The following is a 26070-nucleotide window of genomic DNA, read 5'->3' on the forward strand; positions in this document are numbered from 1 at the left end:
TTACCCAGATTACATACAATACATCTAGGAGTTCACCTAAACAGCATATTCTCCAGTGTTAAATCAACACTGACAGTGTTAAATTTAACATTGGCCAGTGTCTATACTGGTCCACAATTTTCACACTGTTACACTTCATATAGTATTTTTAAAGGTCATGAACAGTCAAAATCATGTTTTTCATGAAATTTGATGATCTTTGGATGAAATCAGTTGCTTTGTGTCTCACCAAATTAGTTTGAGATGATTTTACTGCAACACTGCTCACTGCATCCAAGTTTCTTGATATTTTATTCACTCAAAAGGTTATTTTACATGGGAATTAGAATGACTGTGCAGGACCTTTAACATTAGGAAGTGTATAAAGTTTTCACCAAAGGTGTTATGCAATAACACGTCATTAGTTATGTTACGTTTGATAGCGGAGCTCCGAGGCATGCGTCGAAATTGCTAAGCAGCTAACTTCGAAGTAGTGTGCCAATGCTTGCATCACTTTATCAGAAGTACAGTATGTCATCAGTGACGTCTGAAGCTTCGTTTGATCACATGCTTTTTCAACCGTGGTTCCGGTGCTTTCTTTGATTCCCAGCTGCTTTCAAACACCAACCACTACTGGACACCGTATTCAGATTTTGTTTCAAAATTTCACCTGACCTGTAGCTTAGCAGGTAGAGTAGGGAACTATGGAACTTTCAGGGATGTGAGGGTATGAGGTTGAATACTATTGAAGGCACACTATTTGGAACATTATTTTATGGGAAACCACACTTTCTGCACTGTTGTTCAAGTTTTTTTTTTTTATTTAGTATAGTATAAGCATCTGGCTTAAGCATCCTAAATAATGCCATAGATTCAGTTTTTGAAAAATAGTAAACTTGAAGACAATAAAGGGAAGCATGATGTAAGATGTAAACCTGTTTGGTATTCCAACTGATTATAGGCTACTAAAGCCAACAACTTACTGCTACACCAAGAGTTCTGATGAAAACAGTCGAGAAAAAAACATCAATCTGATGATCATACGCTGCTATTTGTTGCTGACCAGCAGATATCACTAATGTGCGTTGTGAACACATAATGAAGCTTTGAGAAATGAACCATTTTCCGGCACAATTTGGTAAATGCGCCGAAGCCTTCAGAAATTCTCACCACGTGTCATATAGTATTTTTATCCTTTACACCAAGAGATCTGTAGAGAGAAGAGACTTGATAAAGTCATGCATTGTTTGGTTATAGACATTACAACACTATATACTAGTCTTTATTGCAACATGCTCTTATATAAGCATTTACAAAGACTTCATAACTGGAATGCTCAAGCTTTACTTAAGATAACCATAGACCACTTCCACTCATGGGTGGCCAAAAAGAATGAATTGAATGCCACGCCCCCACGCATCCAATATAATTTCCCAGTGTGCCTTGCTTTTTCAAGTGAATTGTATAGTTACCACCCATGACTATATATGTGTTAAAGAGACATGGTTGTTGAATTTGCTCATTTGCAGTCCTGTGCACTTCACCAAGTGAGTTCCTACTCTAGGTGAACGTTGTCATTAAAATTAAACTGTTTATGAAAATACATTACATATATTTTAAGGCCTTACTTTAATGGCCAAGTTCTACCCCAATATGGTGGTGTTAGGAACCACCTGGTTTACGGGCCACATCAGGCTGGCTTTCAAAGAGATATGTAATTTCTATTGGAATCCAGCCAGAGTCAGGACATTCAGCAGTTGAAATGCGTATTCCCCTAGTACTTGCACTCAGAATGACCATTAGAAACAATGAGGAAAGGCGACTACTTAACCCATTCAAAATGGAACAACCATTTCAGTAACGGTGCAATAAATTTAACTAACTGATTGGATTAGTGTAGAAAGATGTATGCTATTTATCTTTGTGTAGCATAAGATAATAAATCATTCAAAGTACATGCAAAAGCACAGATATTAAAAACAATCCCCAAAAAATCTAGATGCAGTAGAGCATGTTGGGAAATATGATAATGATGGTTTTGGTTTTGATGGGAACGTTTTAAACTCCACAGATTAAAACTGACACAATCACACTCACACTCAACACTGGTTATTAACACCAACACTGGGGTTCTTTTACACAAATGAGTGTGAATTTAACATTTACAGAGTTGATATGACACCAGAATCAACACTAGAAATGTTACAATGAAAACACAACACTAGGTAACACTGGGCAATTTGCTGTGTAGTTACAAAAATGTGAAAATAAAGTGAAATTCAACCCTTTTCAAAGTTTCATATACTATGAGTGAGAATTATTGACTCAGTTCATGACACACACATACACACAGAGGATTCTATCTAATAAACTGCTGAATAAATGTATGTCCAGTAATGTACAGTACATCTGGAGTCATGAGATATGAATAGTCCAAGCGTGTGTGGGCTCTGACCATCTGGCCCCACCAGGTCCTGCTTAGCGTTTTCAGAATGGATGATTGGCTTCTATTGCATATCTCAACTCACTATAGAATATCTGAGCTCAGCAATTTCCAACAGTTAGCCTACACACCAGAGGCCTACACAATGGAAGCCATGCGCCAGGTTGAAAAGTCACCGGTTTATTCCGTCTGGGGTGAGGAGGTTGTGACACAACATAGTGCTCCGATTTCACATAAGGGAAAACACTCCCCAAAACTAGTGTTGAAGTCTTTCTTAGAATGTCACATTATAAACTTTCAGGATGGCTGGAATGCATTTGAGGGAATGTCTTACAGTAAAAACTCTCGGCATTTGGCTAAACTGATTCATCAGACTTTGGTTGAAGACGTATTGTCCAACACCCTTTTATTGTCCAACCCCAGCAGGCTACAAGCCCGGGCTTGGTATGGTCCAGTAGGATCATCAGGATCAGTATGTTATGACCCAGCATGTGTCTGCTCTCTGTAATGGTGGAGCTGGAGTCAAGTCAGACTAAACTAAGAAGGGCTGGAGGGAGTGGAAGCAAGAGGCAGAGGGATCATTTGTGTCTGTGTTGTTATCATATCATGTAAGGACAACTGTTGTTACCCTGTTATCACCCTCAAACATCACCACAGAGGTCTGGCCAACTCTGTCACCAGCCTGTCTCACTGTATAGTTGTCAAGGCAATAATCTCCAGTGCTCCTGCAGCGGTTGTGGTATCCCCAATCTCTTTCACTGGCTGTTCTGTGTCGAGGCCTGGCACACAAGGCTACACCAACCCTGTTGTATTGTATTAGGGGAGGGGGGGTTGGGGGTGGGATGATTTCATCTCTTCTCTATTCTTTTGTATGCTGAATACACTTACTGCATTCCTGCAAAAACTATTTTAGCTAATCAAAACCTTATCTTTCTTTAATTCAAAATATAATCTAGGCACAGTCTATCCCTGGCACTCCCCAGTAGTCTAGTGGATGAAGTGACTTCCTGTCAAGCTATTTCTGATGTGATGTGAATGCGTAATAATCAAGGCTCTCCCTACACCATTTACTAGGTCTATACTACCATCTAGTGAATACAGGAGTGCACTGCATGTGCTCAAATGTAAGAAAACAGCCCTGCATTATCGAAGAAAAAGACGGGTTATTTCATAAATCCACTCCGCTACCTCATACAGATGTACCATCTGCTTTGTTCCAAAATACCTCATTGTACATTGTGCTACCTGTGTAGTGTGTGTCTAGAACAGTACTAGAACACACTAAAACCACCACAGAGGAACAGATTATATGTCTGCATTTATTTTAATCAGAACATAATTTTATCATTGTAGCAGTAGTTTTGATACTTTTCCAAAAGATCATGACTCGTGAGATTGTTTTATAAATCATTTCATCAAAGTCGTTTGTAAAAAAAATTTAAGAAGTTACTGAACTAAAGCATCTATAATTTTACAATATACCAGTAGTATAATAGTAATCATAATAATCATAATTGTAATGATACTTCTATATGCCTTTGAACCTTTTTTATAATCATATAGCTTTCTCTCTCTCACACACACACACACACACACAGTCCCATAACCTCTCTCAATAAGGGTGTGAATCTGAGGACAATTCTATTGGTTAAGCCCCACCGCATTCTCTTCCTACTTCAACAAAAACGCAACCAATGATTTCAGACGCTCAAAGGGGAAAAAAGAAAAGAAGAAGTGTAAAGAAATATGACATCAACTTAAAACGCAAGATAACCTGGAAGCAAAGACATAACTGATACATAGTTTATCATTCTAGGGAACATATTTACAACCAAAGAAAGGAATGGGCTTCTGCATAGATCCACAGGACAGAACATAAACATGGCTAAAAAGAGAGAGGGAGAGAAATAAAAAGAAAGGGAGACATTTATATCAGGCAGGCGCACACGGGGGAGAGTGGGACAGGATAAGAACACATAATTATGTGCAAAGAACACAACACTGTAAATGTGATGTCTTTACATTGGGTCATGGCATTCCTTTGGAGGTCGATATTAAATACAGTACAAAGTCATAGGTCATTGTGATCTAGATTGAATTGATAGGGCCTTAAACAACATTACCATAATAGGGAATCAAACCTAGCAAATCACAGCAGTGTTGCGTACATGCCTGCATTAACCATATCAAAATGAGAAACATTTGTATTAATGGGATTTCATGGAGAAAGCTTGTGTACAGTAATGTCTATGATGAGTCTATGGCACGGTATTGTCAGTGAGAGGGCATGGAGAACATATACTGTAGTCATCAGCCAGGACAGCCAACGGTAGTACATGATGCATTACTGCATGTAAAAGGGACTTTTACATGTGCATGACTTAGTGTGTTGATGTAAAGCTATAGTATGTATACTGGTTCAGGGTCAGATCAAAACGAGGTGCATAAGGTCATTGGATCTCAACCTGATATCAGATATGAGAAATGGAAAAATCAAGAGCAAGACAAGATGTAATTTTCCTAGAATATTCTAGCCTACTAACGTGTTACACTCCTACAAGGTGTGGGTCACACATAAGAGTGAGAGTCAGGAGAAACAGTATAAGGATTGTCTTGATGCAGTAGAATAGCACTGAAGCTAACATGCTAACATAAGCCTTTTTAGGGCACTTTTACTGATGGCACCAGGATGGGGCTAAATTGTATTGTAGCTGCTGATAATAGTCTTATATTTGGTGATAATATCTATTTTCTCTCAGGACATACTATTTAGAGCTCTCCAAAATGGCCATGTCTTTATTCTGGCCATGTGTGGGATTCTCTTGCATACTGTAACATCACACACTCGCTGATTTAGGGTTTGGGCTAGGGTCCCCTTTGTCCCTCTCGTTCTCATTTCACCCTCCGTTTAAGTTTTTTCTCCATATCCCTACCTTCCCTCTGAATCTTTGTCAACCTCTTTTTCACTCATCTCTCAGATGGACAGAATGAGGCTGTTTACTAGAAGATGACGTTCAGATGTATTGTAGGTGTAATGCTGATGAAGATGAGATGCTGATAGAGGTGTAATGCTGATGAAGGTGTATGTATGATGTGTGCTGATGTACAGTAGGTGTTAGGTGCTGATGAAGATGAAGAAGTGATTAAAGTGGCTAGTTAATGTTGTGTCTCCTGAGGGCTCTGAAAACAGGAAATTTACGCCATGCTAATGAGGTCTCCAGAGAAGACTGGCTCTGTGCTGAACCTGACTAATTAGTGTGCCACTAGAAGCCCCTCGAACACACACACACACACACACACACACACACACACACACACACACACACACACACACACACACACACACACACACACACACACACACACACACACACACACACACACACACACACACACACACACACCTCTATCATCACTAGATTCTGAAGACCTCAGCCTCCTGTATCCCTATGCATCTGCTTTGACTCTCTTTGACCCCATCTTCCGTGGTCCAATCTTGCTAGGACTTCCTTTGACATTCTACCTTTAATTCATCATTACTGCATGCTTGAAATAAACCTACTCAAGAGCCCTCTCTACTGTTGGCCTATGGAATTTCAGGCCGTGGAACCAGAGAGGAAACAAGGGAATGATGGGATGATGGGATGATGGGGTCAAATGAACGGATCCTGCATTCATAACCAATCGGAGTAATCTAAAATACGAGATTCCCACTGGGGAAAAAATGTAAGCTTCCAAGTCCTAATTACAACCTGGCAACTCGGGTATCATCTCTGGACCCCGACTTCCCTGACATGCTGAACTCTGACGTCACCTAAGGAAATTACTTAGATGACAGCATTTTCGGCAGTTAAATGCAATGGCAAAACATTATTTATCAAGTACAATCTATTTGTATGATTTTTGAACACCATAATTTGCTTTTGAGTATGATAATATGTTTATGTTTAAAGTTGCTAGTTTGACGTTAGCCAATTGGTGTTCTCAATGAGTTCAAAGCATGTGAATGCACACAACTCCATTGCTCTGAGTCTACAGGTTGCATTTCCCAACACTCTGAGGGTCGTGAATGCAGCATGACTATGAGTGAGACAACAAGTAAATATCAGACAGATCTCACAATGGAGAATGTAACAATGAATGAGCAATGATAGTAAAAGCAGAGAACGACTTTTTAATTTGTTTCTCAATTTGTGCGACCTATAGTTGACTAGTAGACTGACAAGCCGGACCTAGCAATAGACAGCTAACACATATAATCAACAGACATGAAAGTGAAGAATTCTGCATTCAGCATACATTTGTTAGGCCTACAAAACCTGAATCCCCTATCTATCAGTTCAGTTCATCATCTAGAAAACAAAGGGACAAGAAATAATAAAAACAGCCCTTAAAGATTGCCTTTTCTTCCAGCTCATACTAACCATAATGCTAATAGTAATGCTAACATCTGCCATTGAGCTTCTCAACCTTACTCTCCCGCCCAACGTTTCTCCTCAAACATACTACATACTGGGTCCTACACCTGCCCACTCTCTATAGCAACACGTGAAACACCTTTTAAGCAAACGCTTACCTTTGAAGGTGTACCCCTAAGCATGCAGTTTCAACTGAGATACCTGAAGCCATACCTCAAGCACATTTTTGTGATTGTGTGAGTCTGTGTTTGTATATAGAGATAAGCCCTTTAAATAATGTGAGATAAATAACATTTTCTGAAGAAAGCAGTTGAAAACAGAGGACATGCTACCTTACTGGTGGTTTTTTTGGGGTGCAGTAGTGTTCTCTAACACAGAGGGGGGCTAAGGCTATGCAAAGCAAACCAACAAGGCTGTGAATTTCACATAATTAAGAGAGCCTCCACATGCAAGTACCGATTAGACAAACACATAAACAGTAGACCTCCTGTGTGTGAAGTGCTAGGCTGAGAGGACATAGGAAATGGACAGAGTGTGTGGTAGGGACAGGATTCAGAGAAAGGCTAGTGGGATACTTCTATACCAAGGGGTTGTCTTCTATAATGAAAGCCGTATCACTGGCCAGAAGTGTAATCTGGGTGTATGTTGACTTTACCAGGGATAATTTGTTTATATTTTAGCAGCTGCTCTTATCCAAAGCAATTTACAGTAGTGAGTGCATACATTTTCATACTGGTCCCCCATGGGAATCGAACCCACAACCCTGGTGGTGTAACCACCATGCTCTACCAACTGAGCCACACGGAACCATGAGAACAAACTACTACTCCAACATTTTAGAGTGTCCTTTCCTACATCTAAAGCAGCTTTAGGAATGGGAACCCAAATAAGTGGAGACTTCAGAGTAGACACCCACACACAATCACACACATACAAGTATGCACACACTCACAACTTTGCTTTTTGATACATGTTATCTATCCTATATCGATGAGACATTTCCTTCCTGCACAAGAGACCCATAAAGGAACAACATAAAGGATGGACATTCTAAAAGGACAGTGAGTGTTATCCTGTAGTCAGCCAGTGCAACAGAAAGCCAGAACAGGAACACAGTGTAAAAAAGCGCAGTGAGAGAAACTCAGCAGTGAGGAGGCCTTCCTACTCAACAAAGGCTGCGGCATTGTCCCATGTTCCCGCCACTGTCATGTTTTTGTCTCTTTGTTTGTTTGTTTGTTTTGATTGATTTGCATGTCCTCCGTCTCCAAGTAGTCCCACACCTCTGCAAAGACTCAATTACCCAGAAAGCACAGCGGCTGCAGATGTCTAACCAACAGCACATAGCATTCCCGACCAAGGTGGAGATGTTTCATATTGTCGTGACAATGTAAATCCTCGGCCATCCCATCAATCCTCATTGACGGGGGAGCTCTCCTCCAGAGGGGCGAGGGAGGTGGGGAGGCCCAGGCCCAGTCCCGTTGCATTGTGGGATGCGGTGAGGGAGGCGACAGTGTGCAGGAGGACAAGGACTAGCAGGCAGAGTTTGAGCCGGCTGTTGCACAGTCTGCACACGGCCGAGGAACTGAGAGAGGTACGGTGGTGACAGGACGGGTGAGTTCTTTTGAGGGTACCACGTGAATGGTTGTTTTCCACTTCTGGCTGGAAGTCCCACCGGACATCACAGCACTCCGCGTCTGCATCCACGCCCCCAGGGTACTCCTCCAACAGCCCTGCAGAGGAGGGACACAGGTTTACTTAAGCAATAAGGCCCGAAGAGGTGTGGTATATGGGCAATATACCAAGGCTAAGGGCTGTTCTTATGCTCGACGCATCGCGGAGTGCCTGGACACAGCCCTTAGCTGTGGTATATTGGCCAAATATCACAAACCCCCGAGGTGCCTTATTGCTATTATAAACTGTTTACCAACATAATTAGAGCAGTAAAATACATTTTTGTTGTTGTTGTTTTGACACTCCTTCTCAATATATAAGATAATATGGATGCAAAAAATACCCTAATCACTCCAACATCTTGTTTCCACCATTACTTACAAGTATCCGATCCCCTCAAATCAAGAAGGGTCTAGTGGTAGAGGCTATACAGTAGGTTAATTTTGGATTGGGCAACGGATTATCTTCTGTACAACAACGACTGTTGCTCCCTCCATGCCGGCTGTGAGTGTCTCTGTGTGTCAGTGAGCGGTCTGCATACTAATGTGAGTGGGTGAACTTGTGAGGAGGGCTAAGTCGTCTCCCACTCTGGACTGTTTGACGTTGAAGAGCTTAAGCCTGATGAGAGGCTCCACGTAATTAAAGACTTAATAACGGTTACAGCTCTGATCTGACAGGCCACACTTTCACGGGTGCACACACATGGGGCACACACGGGTGCGCGCGCACACACACACACACACACACACACACACACACACACACACACACACACAGGGGCACACAGGAACACACACATGCAAACAAAGTGGATGTATTCAGCACCAAGGACAGCACCAACTCAGCAGAAAACCAAATGCATAAGCTTCAGAAGGCAGGAAAAGGGCATGACATTATTCTATTTTTGACACATAAATCAACATGGATTACTAGAACTGACCTCTAACTGGCCCCAAAGAAAAAAAGCCTCATTCTCCATGTGATCTATGCCATGCATAAACTTGTGTCTGGTGGTGTTGTTGACTTTGGCTTGCTGCTGACCGCCAGGTGGTGACATATAGTAAACTCAAACCAAGTTCACTCTTCTCATGGACAGCTGGGGATGCATTCAATAGCTTTGAGGTGGAAGCCATCATTCTAGTGCAGACATTAAAGGGGAAGTAGCCTCTAGACAATGATTTTTGCTATACAGCATATCTAACTCTACAACAAATACATGTTGGCATTTTAGTTCCATTAATTAGTTGTAACATATCAGTGCTGTGGTTGTACTCCATGTTTAACTGGGATTATTCTCCAATATCTTCATATTGTTTCCCTGTGCATATAACCTGTGTATCGTCCAGTATAACAGGCTGTACCTGTGCATATAAAACTGGGGCTTCCTCCGTGGATGAGATCGTCGTTGTCGGGCAAGATGAAGGGACACCTCTGCTGCACCTCCAGACAGTACTGGCCACACAGGATCCTCTTACTGCAGTGCATCTGGGTGGTCTGGAAGTACTGCGAACACAGCCAGGGCTTATATACCGTCTATTAGGGAGACGGAGAGGGATGGGAGGGAGAGGGTGGAGGAGAGAGCATATTGATGGGTTAAAATTGGGTTGCCATTGATGACGCACACACACACACACACACAGTACTGTATGGATGCACACACTCACACACACACACACACACACTCCATCTGTGACCTCTACTGCAATTGATTTACTTGAATTGATCAGACTTCCTTGTATCCAGCTTCCAATGAATAAGGGCATCGGTGGGAGAGGTGCTCCTTCTCTCTCTGAGACATACAGTACAGAATGCCACAGGCCTCTCTTCCATTCCATATGCCTTCCTATTGTCTCTCACATATTCCTCAGTCCTACTGTACATATATATTGTCTCTCACATATTCCATAGACCTTCCTATTGTCTTAGATGTATTCCATACATACACCTACTGTACCTACGCAACCCTTCATATAGTACACAATGTATTCCATTGACCTATTGACTCTGAGACATCCATGGGCCTTTCTATTCTCGCACAAATATTTCCTAGGTCTCCCTATATTCTCTGGGCTCCTCGTCTCAACAGATTTACGATAAGCCCGCTGTCGCTATATGGTGTAGTGTGGCGCTGTCACCTGTTAGCGAGTGTGTCTCCTAGCTCTTCACGCCCCTCTCGGTCCATGTGCGGCTACGGTAATTAGCCGGTGGTTCCGGTGAATCACTCAAAGCTTGTTTGGGGAAGTGGGGAACGCTAGGCACGTTAGTGCCCGCCGCAGGCTAACCGTCACGGCTCAACACACTGCACCCAATCATAGATCTTGTCAATCCCCACGCAGATGAGATATTTATGCTGTGTTGTGTGTGTGTGTGTGTGTGTGTGTGTGCGTGCGTGCATGCGAGTGTGTGTGTGTGTGTGTGTGTGTGTGTGTGTGTGTGTGTAAGTCTCTTGCTCAAATTATGTGACTCTCAATATGCTCTTTATTAGATAAATCCTTGATGATGAACAGTAGGCCAGGCATTTGCACATAAAAAAGGTGAATCTATTATTTACTCAGTCACACACACACACACACACACACACACACACACACACACACACACACACACACACACACACACTCACAGGAACCTGATGATTTCAGCACCATGGACAGCGCTGTAACTAACTACACTGAACAAAAAAAAAATACTGTATAAACCCAACATGCAATAATTTCAAAGATTTTACTGAGTTACAGTTCATACACTGGACAATTCTTGATACACAAGGGAAAGTGTGAGCATGAAAAACCCAGCATCGTTGCAGTTCTTGACACAAACCAGTGCGCCTGGCACCTACTTCCATACCCCGTTCAAAGGCTCTTATATTTTTTGTCTTGCCCATTCACCCACTGAAATGGCACACATACACAATTCATGTCTCAATTGGCTCAAGGCTTAAAAATCCTTCTTTAACCTGTCTCCTCCCCTTCAGCTACACTGATTGAAGTGGATTTAACAATTGACATCAACAAGGGATCATAGCTTTCACCTGGATTCACCTGGTCAGTCTATGTCATGGAAAGAGCAGGTGTTCTTAATGTTTTGTACACTCAGTGTATAAGGACATCAGTCAATTGAAATGAATTCATTAGGCCCTAATCTATGGATTTCACATGACTGGGAATACAGATATGAATGTGTTGGTCACAGATATCTTATAAAAAAGCTAGGGGCGTGGATCAGAAAACCAGTCAGTATCTGGTGTGACCACCATTTGCCTCATGCAGCACGACACATCTCCTTCGCATAGAGTTGATCAGGTTGTGTATTGTGGCCTGTGGAATGTTGTCCCACTCCTCTTTAATGGTTGTGCGAAGTTGCGGGATATTGGCGGGAACTGGAACACGCTGTCGTACACGTCGATCCAGAGAATCCCAAACATGCTCATTGGGTGACATGTCTGGTGAGTATGCAGGCCATGGAAGAACTGAGACATTTTCAGCTTCCAGGAATTGTGTACAGATCCTAGCGACATGGGGCTGTGCATTATCATGCTGAAACATGAGGTGATGGCAGCAGATGAATGGCACGAAAATGGGCCTCACGATCTAGTCACGATATCTCGGTGCATTCAAATTGTAATAGATAAAATGTAGTTGTGTTCGTTGTCCGTAGCTTATGCCTGCCCATACCATAACCCCACCGTCACCATGGGGCACTCTGTTCACAATGTTGACATCAGCAAAACGCTCGCCCACACGATGCAATACACGCTGTCTGCCATCTGCCCGGTAGAGTTGAAACCGGGATTCATCCATGAAGAGCACACTTCTCCAGCGTGCCATCTGCCCAGTACAGTTGAAATCAGGATTCATCCATGAAGAGCACACTTCTCCAGCGTACCAGTGGCCATCGAAGGTGAGCATTTGCCCACTGAAGTCGGTAACGACGCCGAACTGCAGTCAGGTCAAGACCCTGGTGAGGACAACGAGCACGCAGATGAGCTTCCCTGCGACGATTTCTGACAGTTTGTGCAGACATTTCTTGGTTATGCAAACCCACAGTTTCATCAGCTGTCCGGGTGACTGGTATCAGACCATCCCGCAGGTGAAGAAGCCAGATGTGGAGGTCCTGGGCTGACGTGGTTACACGTGGTCTACGGTTGTGAGGCCGGTTGGACGTACTGCCAAATTCTCTAAAACAACGTGACAAAACTGCACATTTTAGAGTGGCCTTTTATTGTCCCCAGCACAAGGTGCACCTGTGTAATGATCATGCTGTTTAATCAGCTTCTAGATATGCCACACCTGTCAGGTGGATGGATTATCTTGGCAAAGGAGAAATGCTCACGCACAGGGATGTAAACACATTTGAGAGAAATACGTTTTTTGTGTGTAGGGAACATTTCTGGGATCTTTTATTTCAGCTCATGAAACATGGGACCAACACTTTACATTTTTGTTCAGTATAATAATGGAATTCCAGATGGATGGAATTTAACAGATAGACAAATATTGCCGTTCACTCTACGCTGGGCAGTGTGTGTATGTCACAGCAGTAAACATCATCACGTCATTACATTCATGTCACATCCTCATCCACACATTATCACTGCATTGTGTGTGTGTGTGTTTGTGTGTGTGTGTGTTTTGTGTGTGTGCGTGAGTCTGTGACATTATGCATGGGCTACCTGCTATGTCTGTGTTTGACCATATGGTGGCAATAGAGCGATGAAGACTTTGGCAAAGACCAATGAATTCTCTCACTCAGCAGTATCTCATATTCCAAAGTCAAATCTGATCATGTCCCTACCCCCAGGGCTTAGTGGATAAAGAATCATGCTAGATAATCAATAACATCACACTCAGGGAGATTAACCCAACAACACGCCTCTGTGGAGACTTAACCCTCCTCCAACCAAAACTCTTATCAGTCAGGATTTAGTCTAAATACATCCTTTAAAGTGCAGAAGAAAAGGCAGAGATTGGATGAAATTTAAAGCATATCCTAAGGCCAATATTAGAGCTATTAGCTAGCAACATGGGTTCAGGTTTGCAGTGTTGTTGCTGTGAGCAGCGCAGATGCAGAGGTGGTTACTGTAGTACTCCAGCAGGGCTAGCCTTGCATGGGGCCACGGTGCAATGTAGGGTCCTCTATCTGCCTCTCGCTCCCTCTGTCTCTCTCTCTCTCTCCCTTCTCTCTCTGTGCCTCTCTCTCTCTCCACCTCTCTCTCTCTCTCTCCCCCCCCCCCCCCTCCTATTTCCCTTGGTAGTTTCTGAGGGACCTCCAGACCAGAGCCCATCCATCTACGCCACTCACTGATGATAAATGACTTAGGTGCCCAGAGTCACAGAGAGAGAGGAGAGAGAGAGAGGGGGAAAGGTGAGGTGAAAGGGGCAGATGAATAGAGATATGTCGAGAACAGTGGAAACATTGTCTGGTACCTATACTATAAACATAGCCTCTACTTCAATCAACCCCACTATCATGCTCAATGTCAGCATTTTTTCTTTCTATCCTCACTGAACTCTTTCTTCATTTTCTTCTCATTTTTAGTCAAACTCGCCGTTTCATCTTTCTCAAACTTTTCTTTTCTTTCATTCTCTCTCTCTTTTCTCTTCTCTTCCCCTCATCCTCTCTTATCCATATGCGTTAGTGTCTAGTCCTGGTCTCCTTGGCGAGCTACAGCATTATAGCTAAGCTGTCTTCCTGGATTGCATTATTCCATTATGATTAGCCTAATAAGGTTGTAATTGACGGAGGGCCTTTCAGCGCCCTGTAGTATTGGTTTTACAAGGCCTCGGGTGGCCCTGCCTTGTCAGAGCTTTGTCTTTGATGTTTTATCTGTGCTCCTGCTCCCCCTGCTCCCCTGTACATGGGGTAAACTGCTGACTGAGGTAGGGCTGGAGGGAGGGAGGGAGGGAGGGAGTGCACGGGAACACACCGGATTACTGCAGCCTTACACATAGAAATAGAATGAATAGAAAGGGTGTATCCATTAAAGTCAATTATGGCATAATGAGTGGACTTGCAGACATTTTGAGTGTACCAATGCCTGGAAGTAAAAGCAGGAAGTGTACCCTTCAATCTATGCTGTGATTTGTTGAGTCAACTCAACTGAAGTTACAAAAAATGCATTGCATTGCATTAGCCACATCAGTTAGTATCATTCGAATTAACATTCTACATTACCATGGCAATCCAGCATCAGTTGCTAGAACATTGCAAAATAACATGGAAATTATTGCATCACAATACCAGGCAGCCTTTGCGAGTATACCCATGAGTTTACCAGTCAAATTGCCAGGGTTAGAGGTTCCAAGCCTGTTCTTGTCACACCCTGGCTCTGGGGAGTCTTATATGTTGAGCCAGGGTGTGTAGGGTCTATGTTTTCTGTTCTATGTTCAGTTTCTAGTTCATGTGTTTTCTATGTTGGCCGGGGTGGTTCCCAATCAGAGGCAACGTGAATCAGCTGTTGCTTGTTGTCTCTGATTGGGAACCATACTTAGGCAGCCTTTTGTGCCTTGTCATTTGTGGGATCTTGTTCCATGTAGGTTTGTGTGTTTATGACCGAGGACTTCACGTTTCGTTTTGTTGTTTGTATCGTGTTGCTAAGTACACATTAAAAGATGTACGCATTTCACGCTGCGCCTTGGTCCGCTCATTACGACGATCGTGACAGTTCTATTCATTCTATTTCAATGGTCTTACACTCCTTACGCACCCTGCCTCGACGCACCCCACCACCACCACTTACTGTAAAACATAGTCATTTACTGCTTCATTACATCTACTTTTCATTTATCTCCTACCCTTTGATTTAAGCATCTACAGTACTGTAGCGTTGGAATACACCCTCAATCATCTACAGTTCAGTCTGCAGTGGTTTTCATCAGTACCCCAGGGAGCCTCAGGTTTACACATTTTTGTTCCAGCCCAGCACTAGCACACCTGATTCAGCTACACAGCAAATTAGCTCTCTAAGAGTGAAAGTAACACTCAGTGGTGTAAAAGAACCCCGGTGTTGGTGTTAATAACCAGTGTTAAGTGTGAGAGTGTGATTTTGTCAGTTTTACTCTGAGGAGAGTAAAACGTTCCCATCAAAACCACACCCATTTTTACATTTTTCCCATCATGCTCTACCGAAATTAGATTAATGTCATGCTATACAAAGATAAATAACATAAATTTTTCTAAATTAATCCAATCAGTTACTTAGATTATTCCAGATTTAATGTTCCTAACAGTCATTCTGAAGGCAGGTTGTGGGTGAATAATATTTCCAACTGTTGGATATCCTAACGCTGGCTGGATTCCAACAGAAATTATATATCACTTTGCAAGCCAGCAACTTGCAGGCCTGATATGGTCTGTAAACCAGTAGGTTCCTAGCACCACTGTGTTGGGGTAAAACATGGCCATCAAAGTAAGGCTTTATGATATATGTAATGTATTATCATAAACAGTTTAATTTTAGTAACATTCGCCTACGGTAGGACCTCAATTAGTGACCAACAAATACTGTCATGGGTGGTAACTCTACAATTCACTCGAAAAGGCAAGGCACACTGGGCAATTATTTTGGAGGTGTGGCTAAGTTAAGGCGTGGCGTTAAATTCGTTATTTTTGGCCACCCGTGAGTGGAAGTGTTGTACCAGTTGAAGTGGTCTATGGTTCTGTTAATTAAACCTTGAGCATGTCTGCTGCCAGTTATAAAGTATTGTATAATGCTTATATAAGAGCATGTGGCAATAGAGACTTGTAATTATGTTTGCAATTTCCTGAACAGTCATTCAGAAAAGTAATGTTTTTCTCATGGCTAATTACAGTGCTTTCAAACACTTATGTCAATCAACTTGGATGCAGTGTTGAAGTAAAATCATCTCAAGGTAATTTGGTGATACACAAAGCAACTCAAACATTGAAATTGCATCTATTATTGTACATCTATGGAGCCTTACACTGGGGAACATCCATGTGCTCAGGAAAGGAGACGAGTATTTTACAGTGCGAAGCAGAGGGCTCTGAATGAGTGTGGGTGCCCTGCCTGCCGCCTCCCGGCCCAAAAGAACGTTGACTACGACGTGTGGTGTACTGTCCCTTCGTGCCACCAGTGTGGCACTGTCGCTGTCCTCCTCCGGTCTTTCGGCCGCCGGCTCCACCCAGCTCCATCGGCTCGAGGTCCGAGTCCTCCGGGGTGAAAACGGGCAGACACCTACCAGGACGTCCTCTGGCTGCCAGCAGGTTGTCCAATCGAATGGCCATGTCCACCAGTTTAGCGAAGGACAACATGGTGTCCCGGCAGGCTAGCTCCCGTCAGACGTCCTCCCGCAGATGGCACCGGAAATGGTTGCCAGCGTCCGGAACTCCAACGCAAAGTCCTGCGCGGTCCTCGTCCACTGCTTCAGGTGGACTATCACTCACCCGCCTCTCGACCCTCAGGCGGGTAGTTGAATAACGCCCGAAAGAGGCGAGCGAACTCTCTGTAGTCCTCCAACGCAGCTCCTCCTTCGTTCCACACCGCGTAGGCCCACTCCAGGGCTTTCCCACAGAGGCAGGAAACGAGGATGGACACCTTCTCCCGCTCCGATGGTGCCGGCCTGATGCTGGCGAAGTAAAGCTCCAATTGGAGGAGGAATCCCTGGCACAGCGCGGCTGTCCATCAAATGCCTGTGGTCGGGATATCTGGATCCCTCCTGGTGCTGGGGTGTAGGTGGTTGGATCCGGTTGGCCAGCTGGTCTCGACAGATCAGGTCTGCTCCTCTCCAGGCGTTGGACAGCCTGGAGAACCTGATCCATCGCTTCCCCCAAGCTGGCCAGCATCGTGGAGTGCTCCTGGACCCGTGCCACGACTCCAGGCATGCGCTCTTCTCCCGCTGACTCCATAGCAGGTGGGTGATTCAGTGATGCGTGTGATAGAAGGAGTCAGGCGCAGGAGAGTAATACGCATCCAAAGAGTTTATTCCGTCGATAAACAGTTGCGCAAGCATGCGACAACAAAACTCAGGCACAGGGGAAATATCTACCCTGGCAACAACAAAGTAAGGGTAGCTCAACCGAGCTACACACAGCTCACTACAAACAATCACCCACACAGACAAGGAAGCAGAGGGAACACTTATACAATGACTAATTGGGGATAAGGACCAGGTGTGTGTGATAAATTAGACAAGACAAGTGGAGTGATGATAAATGAATCGGCAACAGCTAGCAAGCCGGTGACGACGAACGCCGAAACCTGCCCGAACAAGGTAGGCAGCCTCGGCGGAAGACGTGACAATATCCACAGTAAAACGAGTCCTATATCGATATAACCTGAAAGGCCGCTCAGCAAGGAAGAAGCCACTGCTCCAAAACCTCCATAGAAAAGCCAGACTACGGTTTGCAACTGCACATGGGGACAAAGATCGTACTTTTTGGAGAATTGTCCTCTGGTCTGATGAAACAAAAATAGAACTGTTTGGCCATAATGACCATCGTTATGTTTTGAGGAAAAAGGGGGTATCTTGCAAGCCGAAGAACACCATCCCAACCGTGAAGCACGGGGGTGGCAGCATCATGCTGTGGGGGTGCTTTGCTGCAGGAGGGACTAGTGCACTTCACAAAATAGACATCTCAAGACATCAGTCAGGAAGTTAAAGCTTGCTTGGTCGCAAATGGGTCTTCCAAATGGACAATGACCCTAAGCATACTTCCAAAGTTGTGGCAAAAAGGACAACAAAGTCAAGGTATTGGAGTGGCCATCTCAAAGCCCTGACCTCAGTCCTATAGAACATTTGTGGGCAGAACTGAGGCCTACAAACCTGACTCAGTTACACCAGCTCTGTCAGGAGGAATGGGACAAAATTCAACCAACTTATTGTGGGAAGCTTGTGGAAGGCTACCCGAAACGTTTGACCCAAGTTAAACAATTTAAAGGCAACGCTACTAAATACTAATTGAGTGTATGTAAACTTCTGACCCACTGGGAACGTGATGAAAGAAATAAAAGCTGAAATAAATAATTATCTCTACTATTATTCTGACATTTCACATTCTTAAAATAAAGTGGTGATCCTAACTGACCTAAGACAGGGATTTTTAATAGGATTAAATGTCAGGAACTGTGAAAAACGGATTTTAAATGTATTTGGCTAACGTGTATTTAAACTTCCGATTTCAACTGTATGCAACCCTATTGATCCCAGAGGATCATATTGTGAAATACTGGACCAGAGAAAACAAAACTCTTTCTTATAGTGTACCATTTCTGAGGTGAGCTGAGCAGGCTATCAGTTGAGGCTATATGAAATGTAAAGGGTGAATAGTCAGATGGAGGTTACTCTACTGCAGGAGGAAGCATGTAAACCAGCAACTCATTTCCCACAGGGCTCTCTGAGCACTAGCAGCAATGCTAGTACAAGCTATGGGAGCTCTAGTACAAGCTATGGGTGAGGGGTCGCATAGCAATTTCCAACCTCACGGATGGCTAACCACACCAACATGCATACTCCCATACACTCAAAGATATATACACACAAACACACAAACACAAACACAGACAACCAAAGAGAAGGATACGCTCAATGAAAGTAATCAAGCATGAATGTAAACAACCAGCAAAGACAAACGACATGTCTCTGCAAGCATTAACCTAATAACCAATAGTTTTGCTAGTTACATTATAACTAAACAATCATGGCATTGAGTTTGCTGAGGCTAAGCTTACCACAATACCATTGTTCATTTGGCAGTATGAAAATGTATGCACTCACCAACTGTAAGTCGCTCTGGATAAGAGCGTCTGCTAAATGACTAAAATGTAAAATGTAATTATAAAATCACCTGACTCTACCAAATCTACTGACACTATCACGTACACAAAGCAAGGTTAGACAAACCAATAACACAGTGTATGTATTGAGCAGTGTGCAATGAGCTAGCTTAGCCAGCTTAGGAGAAGACTGGTTAGCACATAGCCTGTAGACACAAGACATGTGTACAGTAAATGTAGCAGAACTAATAATCTTAAGGAAAGGACAAGGGTATAGGGAATGAATGGGCAGATTAAGTAAAAGTGGTTAGCAAAGCCAATGTGAACACAATAGAGTAACAAAGGGGGTAGCTAGCTAGGCTGCAGGCAGGCAGACTGCAACAAAGAAGGAAACAACATTGATTGGAATGGAAGTGAAGCAGAGAGCCCTACAATACACACTGCCTGAGTGGCACATATTCAATTACAGTCAAGTTACATTTGAATGGGTATGACAATAAAGGAGGGCTATTTTTCAAACCTGAACTGAGGATAGAGATACAGATTCACCTGTTGCTTCTATTGGAACACAAAACCCTGAAGCATGCACACACACCCTCACCTCTTTTAATAAGAGCAACTCATTTGGCAGTGTAAACCATGCTAATGTTATTACCACACAGCAAGGGACACATTATACAGAGTGGGTTTATTAACTACAAGAAACACAGTCACGCACACACACACACACACACACACACACACATCTGATGCTTCAGTTCCACGGACAGCGCCAGCTTAGCACAAAACTGCATCACCAATGTATTACTGAATATTGCTGAACTATACTGAACAAAAATATAAACACAACATGCAACAATTTCAAAGATTTTACTGAGTTACAGTTCATAGAAGGAAATCAGTGTTCATTCATTCAATTCTCTGGCAACAGCTCTGTTGGACATTCCTGCAGTCAGCATACCAATTGCACGCTCCCTCAAAACTTGAGACACTGTGGCATTGTGTTGTGTGACATAACTGCACATTTTATAGTGGCCTTTTATTGTCCCCAGCACCTGTGTAATGATCATGCTTTTTAACCAGCTTCTTGATATGCCACACCTGTCAGGTGGATGGATTATCTTGGCAAAGGAGAAATGCTCACTAACAGGGATGTAAACAAATTTGTGAACAACATTTTAGATAAATAAGCTTTTTGGGCATATGGAACATTTCTGGGGTCTTTTATTTCAGCTCATAAAACATGGGACCAACACTTTACATGTTGCGTTTAGATTTATGTTCAGTATACACTAACGTTCAAAAGTTTTGGGTCACTTAGAAATGTTGTTGTTTTTGAAAGAAAAGCCATTTTTGATCAGAAATACAGTGTAGACATTGTTAATGTTGTAAATGGCTATTGTAGCTGAAAAACGTTTGATTTTTACTGGAATATCTACATAGGTGTACAGAGGCCCATTATCAGCAACCATCAGTCCTGTGTTCCAATGGCACGTTGTGTTTGCTAATCCAAGTTTATAATTTTAAAGGCTAATTGATCTTTAGAAAACCCTTTTGCAATTATGTTAGCACAGCTGAAAACTGTTGTGCTGATTAAAGGAGCAATAAAACGGGCCTTTTTGAGACTAGTTGAGTATCTGGAGCATCAGCAATTGTGGGTTCGATTACAGGCTCAAAATGGCCAGAAACAAAGAACTTTCTTCTGAAACTTGTCAGTCTATTCTGGTTGTGAGAAATGAAGGCTATTCCATGCGAGAAATTGCCAAGAAACTGAAGATCTCGTACAACTCTGCATACTACTCCCTTCACAGAACAGCACAAACTGGCTCTAACCAGAATAAAAAGAGGAGTGGGAGGCCCCGGTGCACAATTGAGCCAGATGACAAATACATTAGAGTGTCTAGTTTGAGAAACAGACGCCTCACAGGTCCTCACCTGGCAGTTTCATTAAATAGTACCCGCAAAACACCAGTCAACAGTGAAGAGGCGACTCCGGGATGCTGACCTTCTAGGCAGAGTTGCAAAGAAGTCCAGTGTCTGTGTTCTTTTGCCAATCTTAATCTTTGGCTACTTAATGTTTGTTTACTTATAATGTAACTAGCAAAACTATTGGTTATCAGGTTAATGCTTGCAGAGACATGTCGTTTGTCTTTGCTGGTTGTTTACATTCATGCTTGATTACTTTCATTGAGAGTATCCTTCTCCTTGGTTGTCCGTGTGTGTGTGTGTGTGTGTGTGTGTTTGTTTGTTTGTTTGTTTGCTTATATCAGTGTGTGAGTGTGTGTGTGGGTGTTTGTGTGTATATATCTTTGAGTGTATGGGAGTATGCATGTTGGTGTGGTTAGCCATCCGTGAGGTTGGAAATTGCTATGCGACCCCTCACCCATAGCTTGTACTAGAGCTCCCATAGCTTGTACTAGCATTGCTGCTAGTGCTCAGAGAGCCCTGTGGGAAATGAGTTGCTGGTTTACATGCTTCCTCCTGCAGTAGAGTAACCTCCATCTGACTATTCACCTTTTACATTTCATATTGCCTCAACTGATAGTCTGCTCAGCTCACCTCAGAAATGGTACACTATAAGAAAGAGTTTTGTTTTCTCTGGTCCAGTATTTCACAATATGATCCTCTGAAATCGGAAGTTTACATACACCTTACACAGCGTTGTACGAGATCTTCAGTTTCTTGGCAATTTCTCGCATGGAATAGCCTTCATTTCTCAGTTTTCAGCTGTGCTAACACAATTGCAAAAGGGTTTTCTAATGATCAATTAGCCTTTTAATATGATAAACTTGGATTAGCAAACACAACGTGCCATTGGAACACAGGACTGATTGTTGTTGATAATGGGCTTCTGTACGCCTATGTAGATATTCCATTAAAAATCAGCCGTTTCCAGCTACAATAGCCATTTACAACATTAACAATGTCTACACTGTATTTCTGATCAATTTGATGTTATTTTAATGGACAAAAAAATTGCTTTTCTTCCGAAAACAAGGACATTTCTAAGTGATCCCAAACTTTTGAACGGTAGTATCTATCCATAAGTTCATTCAGGTGATTGTGACTGTATCAGACGAGCTCTGAAATGCTTCAGTGTTGTCAGTCCTGTCAGTGTCAATGTCACGTCAGGTCAGTGTGCTCAATAAAGCAATAACACAGACTCAAGAAAGACCCTACTGTAGACACTAATACAGAGCGTATGGTACAGTAGCGAGAGGCTCAGCCAGGTTTCTGTCAGTCACCCTGCCTATACTGGCTCACTGTACCATAGAGATCAATAGACATGAGCCTTGACACTGACAAGATAAGACAAAACCACACTGAGATCCAGTCACAGAAAGAGAGAGAGTGAGAGAGAGTGAGAGAGATCCAGTCACAGAGAGAGAGAGAGCGAGAGAGAGTGAGAGAGATCAAGTCACAGAGAGAGAGAGAGAGAGAGAGAGAGAGAGAGAGAGAGAGAGAGAGAGAGAGAGAGAGAGAGAGAGAGAGAGAGAGAGAGAGAGAGAGAGAGAATGGGAGAGAGAGAGAGAGAGAGAGAGAGAGAACGGGAGAGAGAGAGAGAGAGAGAGAGAGAGAGAGAGAGAGAGAGAGAGAGAGAGAGAGAGAGAGAGAGAGAGAGAGAGAGAGAGAGAGAGAGAGAAACAGAGAGAGGAGGGGGATGAGACCAAGAGGGAGTGAACAAAAAAGAGGCTAGAGAAATCGGCAGTATGGAGACTATAGTCTACACATAACTGAACATACACACATGCACACACACAGGCAGGCAGGTAGACTGCCTGTGCCATAGTAAAAAATTAATTCTGTTTGATTAATCAAGGTTATGTGATGTAATTCCTAGATAGTGTTATCATGCTGACACTAACAAAGATAATTAATTTGACAAAGATAATTATCAGGAAGAGCCTACTGTGAGTAAGATTGATGAATCAATATTCACCTCAGAGGTACAGGCAGCTGTTAGCTTAACCACACTTTTCCAAAGTTAACTATTTGTCTAAATAATTTAACAGCTTATTCACAAAACAACACTGGATGAGCTCATGGCTTCAAGGATGGTGTGTGTGCTTGGGTGTGATGTGTGTATGCTTGGGTGTTTGCTTGTCCTGCTTTCCCAGCAGGGTCCAATGAAAGCTTTTTATTCAGGTGCTCATTGGCAGAATTTGTCCATTGATTTTTTCACCCATCCCCATAGCAGGTAGCAGAGGAATATTGGACCAATAACGCACAACCTACATTTCTTATTCCACTTTACTAGATCTGACAGCAAGCAAGGCTAAGATACTACACAAAACATCATGGTGATGAAAAAAACTGAATAAAAGAAAGATCTCTCTCTCTGCCTCTCTCTCTGCCCCTCTCTCTCTGCCCCTCTCTGCCCCTCTCTCAATGCTCCTCTCTCAATTCAATTCAATTTAAATTTAAGGGGCTTTAGTGGCATGGGAAACATATGTGTACATTGCCAAAGCAAGTGAAATAGATAAAAAACAAAAGTGAAATTAACAATACAAAATTTACAGTAAACATTGCACTCACCAAAGTTAAAAAAAAAAAATAAAGACGTTTAACGTGTCATATTATGTCTATATACATTTCAAGTGTCATATTATGTCTATATGCAGTGTTGTAATAATGTGCAAATAGTTAAAGTACAAAAGGGAAAATAAATAAACATAAATATAGGTTGTATTGACAATGGTGTTTGTTCTTCACTGGTTGCCCTTTTCTTGTGGCAACAGGTCACAAATATTGCTGCTGTGATTGCACACTGTGGTATTTCACCCAATAGATATGGGAGTTTATCCAAATTGGATTTGTTTTCGAATTCTTTGTGGGTCTGTGTAATCTGAGGGAAATATGTGTCTCTAATATGGTCATACATTTGGCAGGAAGTTAGGAAGTGCAGCTCAGTTTCCACCTCATTATATGGGCAGAGTGCACATAGCCTATCTTCTCTTGAGAGCAAGGTCTGCCTTCGGCGGCCTTTCTCAATGGAAAGGCTATGCTCACTGATTCTGTACATAATCAAAGATGTCCTTAATTTTGGGTCAATCACAGTGGTCAGGTACTGTGTACTCTCTGTTTAGGGCCAAATAGCATTCTAGTTTGTTCAGATTTTTTGTAAATTCTTTCCAATATGTCAATTATCTTTTTGTTTTCTCATGATTTGGTTGGGTCTAATTGTGTTACTGTCCTGGGGCTCTGTGGGGTCTGTTTGTGTTTGTGAACAGAGCCCCAGGACCAGCTTGCTTAGGGGACTCTTCTCCAGGTTCATTTCTCTGTAGGCTTTGTTATGGAAGGTTTGGGAATCACTTCCTTTTAGGTGGTTGTAGAATTTAACGGCGCTTGTCTGGATTTTGATAATTAGCGGGTATCGGCCTAATTCTGCTTTGCATGTATTATTTGGTGTTTTACGTTGTACACTGAGGATATTATTGCAGAATTCTGCATGCATTTGGTGTCTCTCTCTCTCTCACTATCTGCCTCTCTCTCTCTGCCCCTCTCTCTCTGCCCCTCCATCTCAAAAATGGCCAGCAGCAATACCACTGGCAACCCGTCATCTGCCCCACCTCTTTTGAGCCACAAATTCTTAACAAAAAAATAATATATATATATTTATTTTTTTGCTTACCTGTTTTGCATGTTATTTTGGAATTAATACTTGTCACATATCAGTTTGCAAACAATGTAATTTTTTTTTATAATAATCATTGAGTTAATAAAGCCGCATACAAACATGGTCTCTTTTTTGCTTTCTTGAGTAAGGCAGCTCAAAAATGCAGGTGTTTCAGCCTAGCTCAGTGGTTTCTGTGGTGGTGGGGCAGCCAGCAGAAAATATGCAGCGTAGGTATTGGTAATGTTCTCTAGTTGCGCCGTGATTAGCTCAGTGTTCTGTCACTCGTGGGGACAATACGTAACCGCCAAGTCTAAGGGTAAAGCTCGAAAATTCAAGTCCCTTGGGTGCTGCCATAAAGTTACATTAGAAGTGCCCTTCCAAGAAGGCTCAAGGTCATTGGCCACAGGTAAAATGACATCAAATCACGTTATATCTACAGTAGCTTTGATTGGACTGATCATGTCAACATCATACTTTCAAAATCTTAGCTAGCAAATCCTTTTTAATCCTTGTCATATGAAGAGAAATAATGAAGAGAAATTATAGATAAAACGTATCGGTGCTCATCGGCCATTGGACATAAACATTACACAACAAGTTGGAAATCGCAAATTCAACAATGAGTGGTTTGGAAGGAATCAGTGGCTAACTGCAAGCATTGCAAAGCAATCACTAACCTGCATATTCAGTGGAGTGGCTGCGTTATCCCAAATCTGGGATTAAGGGTGTCACGCTCTGGCTCCGGGACTGTGTATTTTGAGCCAGGGTGTGTTCATTTGGTTGTGTTGTATTTGGTTGTGTTTCATTGTTTGGTCGTGTGACTCCCAATCAGTGGTAACGAGTGTCAGCTGTCGGCTCGTTATCTCTGATTGGGAGCCATATTTAAACTGTCAGTGTTCACCTTAGTGTTGTGGGTTTTTGTTCCTTTACGGTCATTGTAACTGTGGACTTCACGAATCATTTATTGTTTTGGTTTTTGCACTTTAGTATAATAAAGTCATCATGTTCGCTCAACACGCTGCGTATTGGTCTGCTCCTTTTGAAGACGATCGTGACAGAAAAACCCACCGTACCAGGACCAAGCAGCGTGTCCAGGAGCCAAGGGTCTGGACATGGGAGGAGATTTTGGATGGTAAAGGGTCTTGGACTTGGGTGGAGATCCTGGATGGGATGGATCGCCGGCCATGGAGTAAAACAGTGGAGAGGC

At 42.7% G+C, this 26070-nt stretch overlaps 1 protein-coding gene across 1 annotated transcript in view; it reads right to left on the reverse strand.

The window, feature by feature from the left end:
• Nucleotides 1–8247: 8247 nt before the first annotated feature.
• The window catches only part of LOC311129212 (NALCN channel auxiliary factor 1-like), a gene marked incomplete at both ends in the record, with an annotated part of 156094 nt that continues 138271 nt past the window's right edge, over nucleotides 8248–26070 (reverse strand). Inside the window, 2 exons of the mRNA XM_084161516.1 lie at nucleotides 8248–8570; nucleotides 9873–10044. Of these exons, the coding sequence (XP_084017642.1) occupies nucleotides 8248–8570; nucleotides 9873–10044 (495 nt within the window). The remainder of the gene's footprint in view (nucleotides 8571–9872; nucleotides 10045–26070) is intronic.

Source organism: Coregonus lavaretus (genome assembly GCF_964263955.1).
Source record: "Coregonus lavaretus genome assembly, chromosome: 5".
Classification (NCBI taxonomy): Eukaryota; Metazoa; Chordata; class Actinopteri; order Salmoniformes; family Salmonidae; genus Coregonus; species Coregonus lavaretus.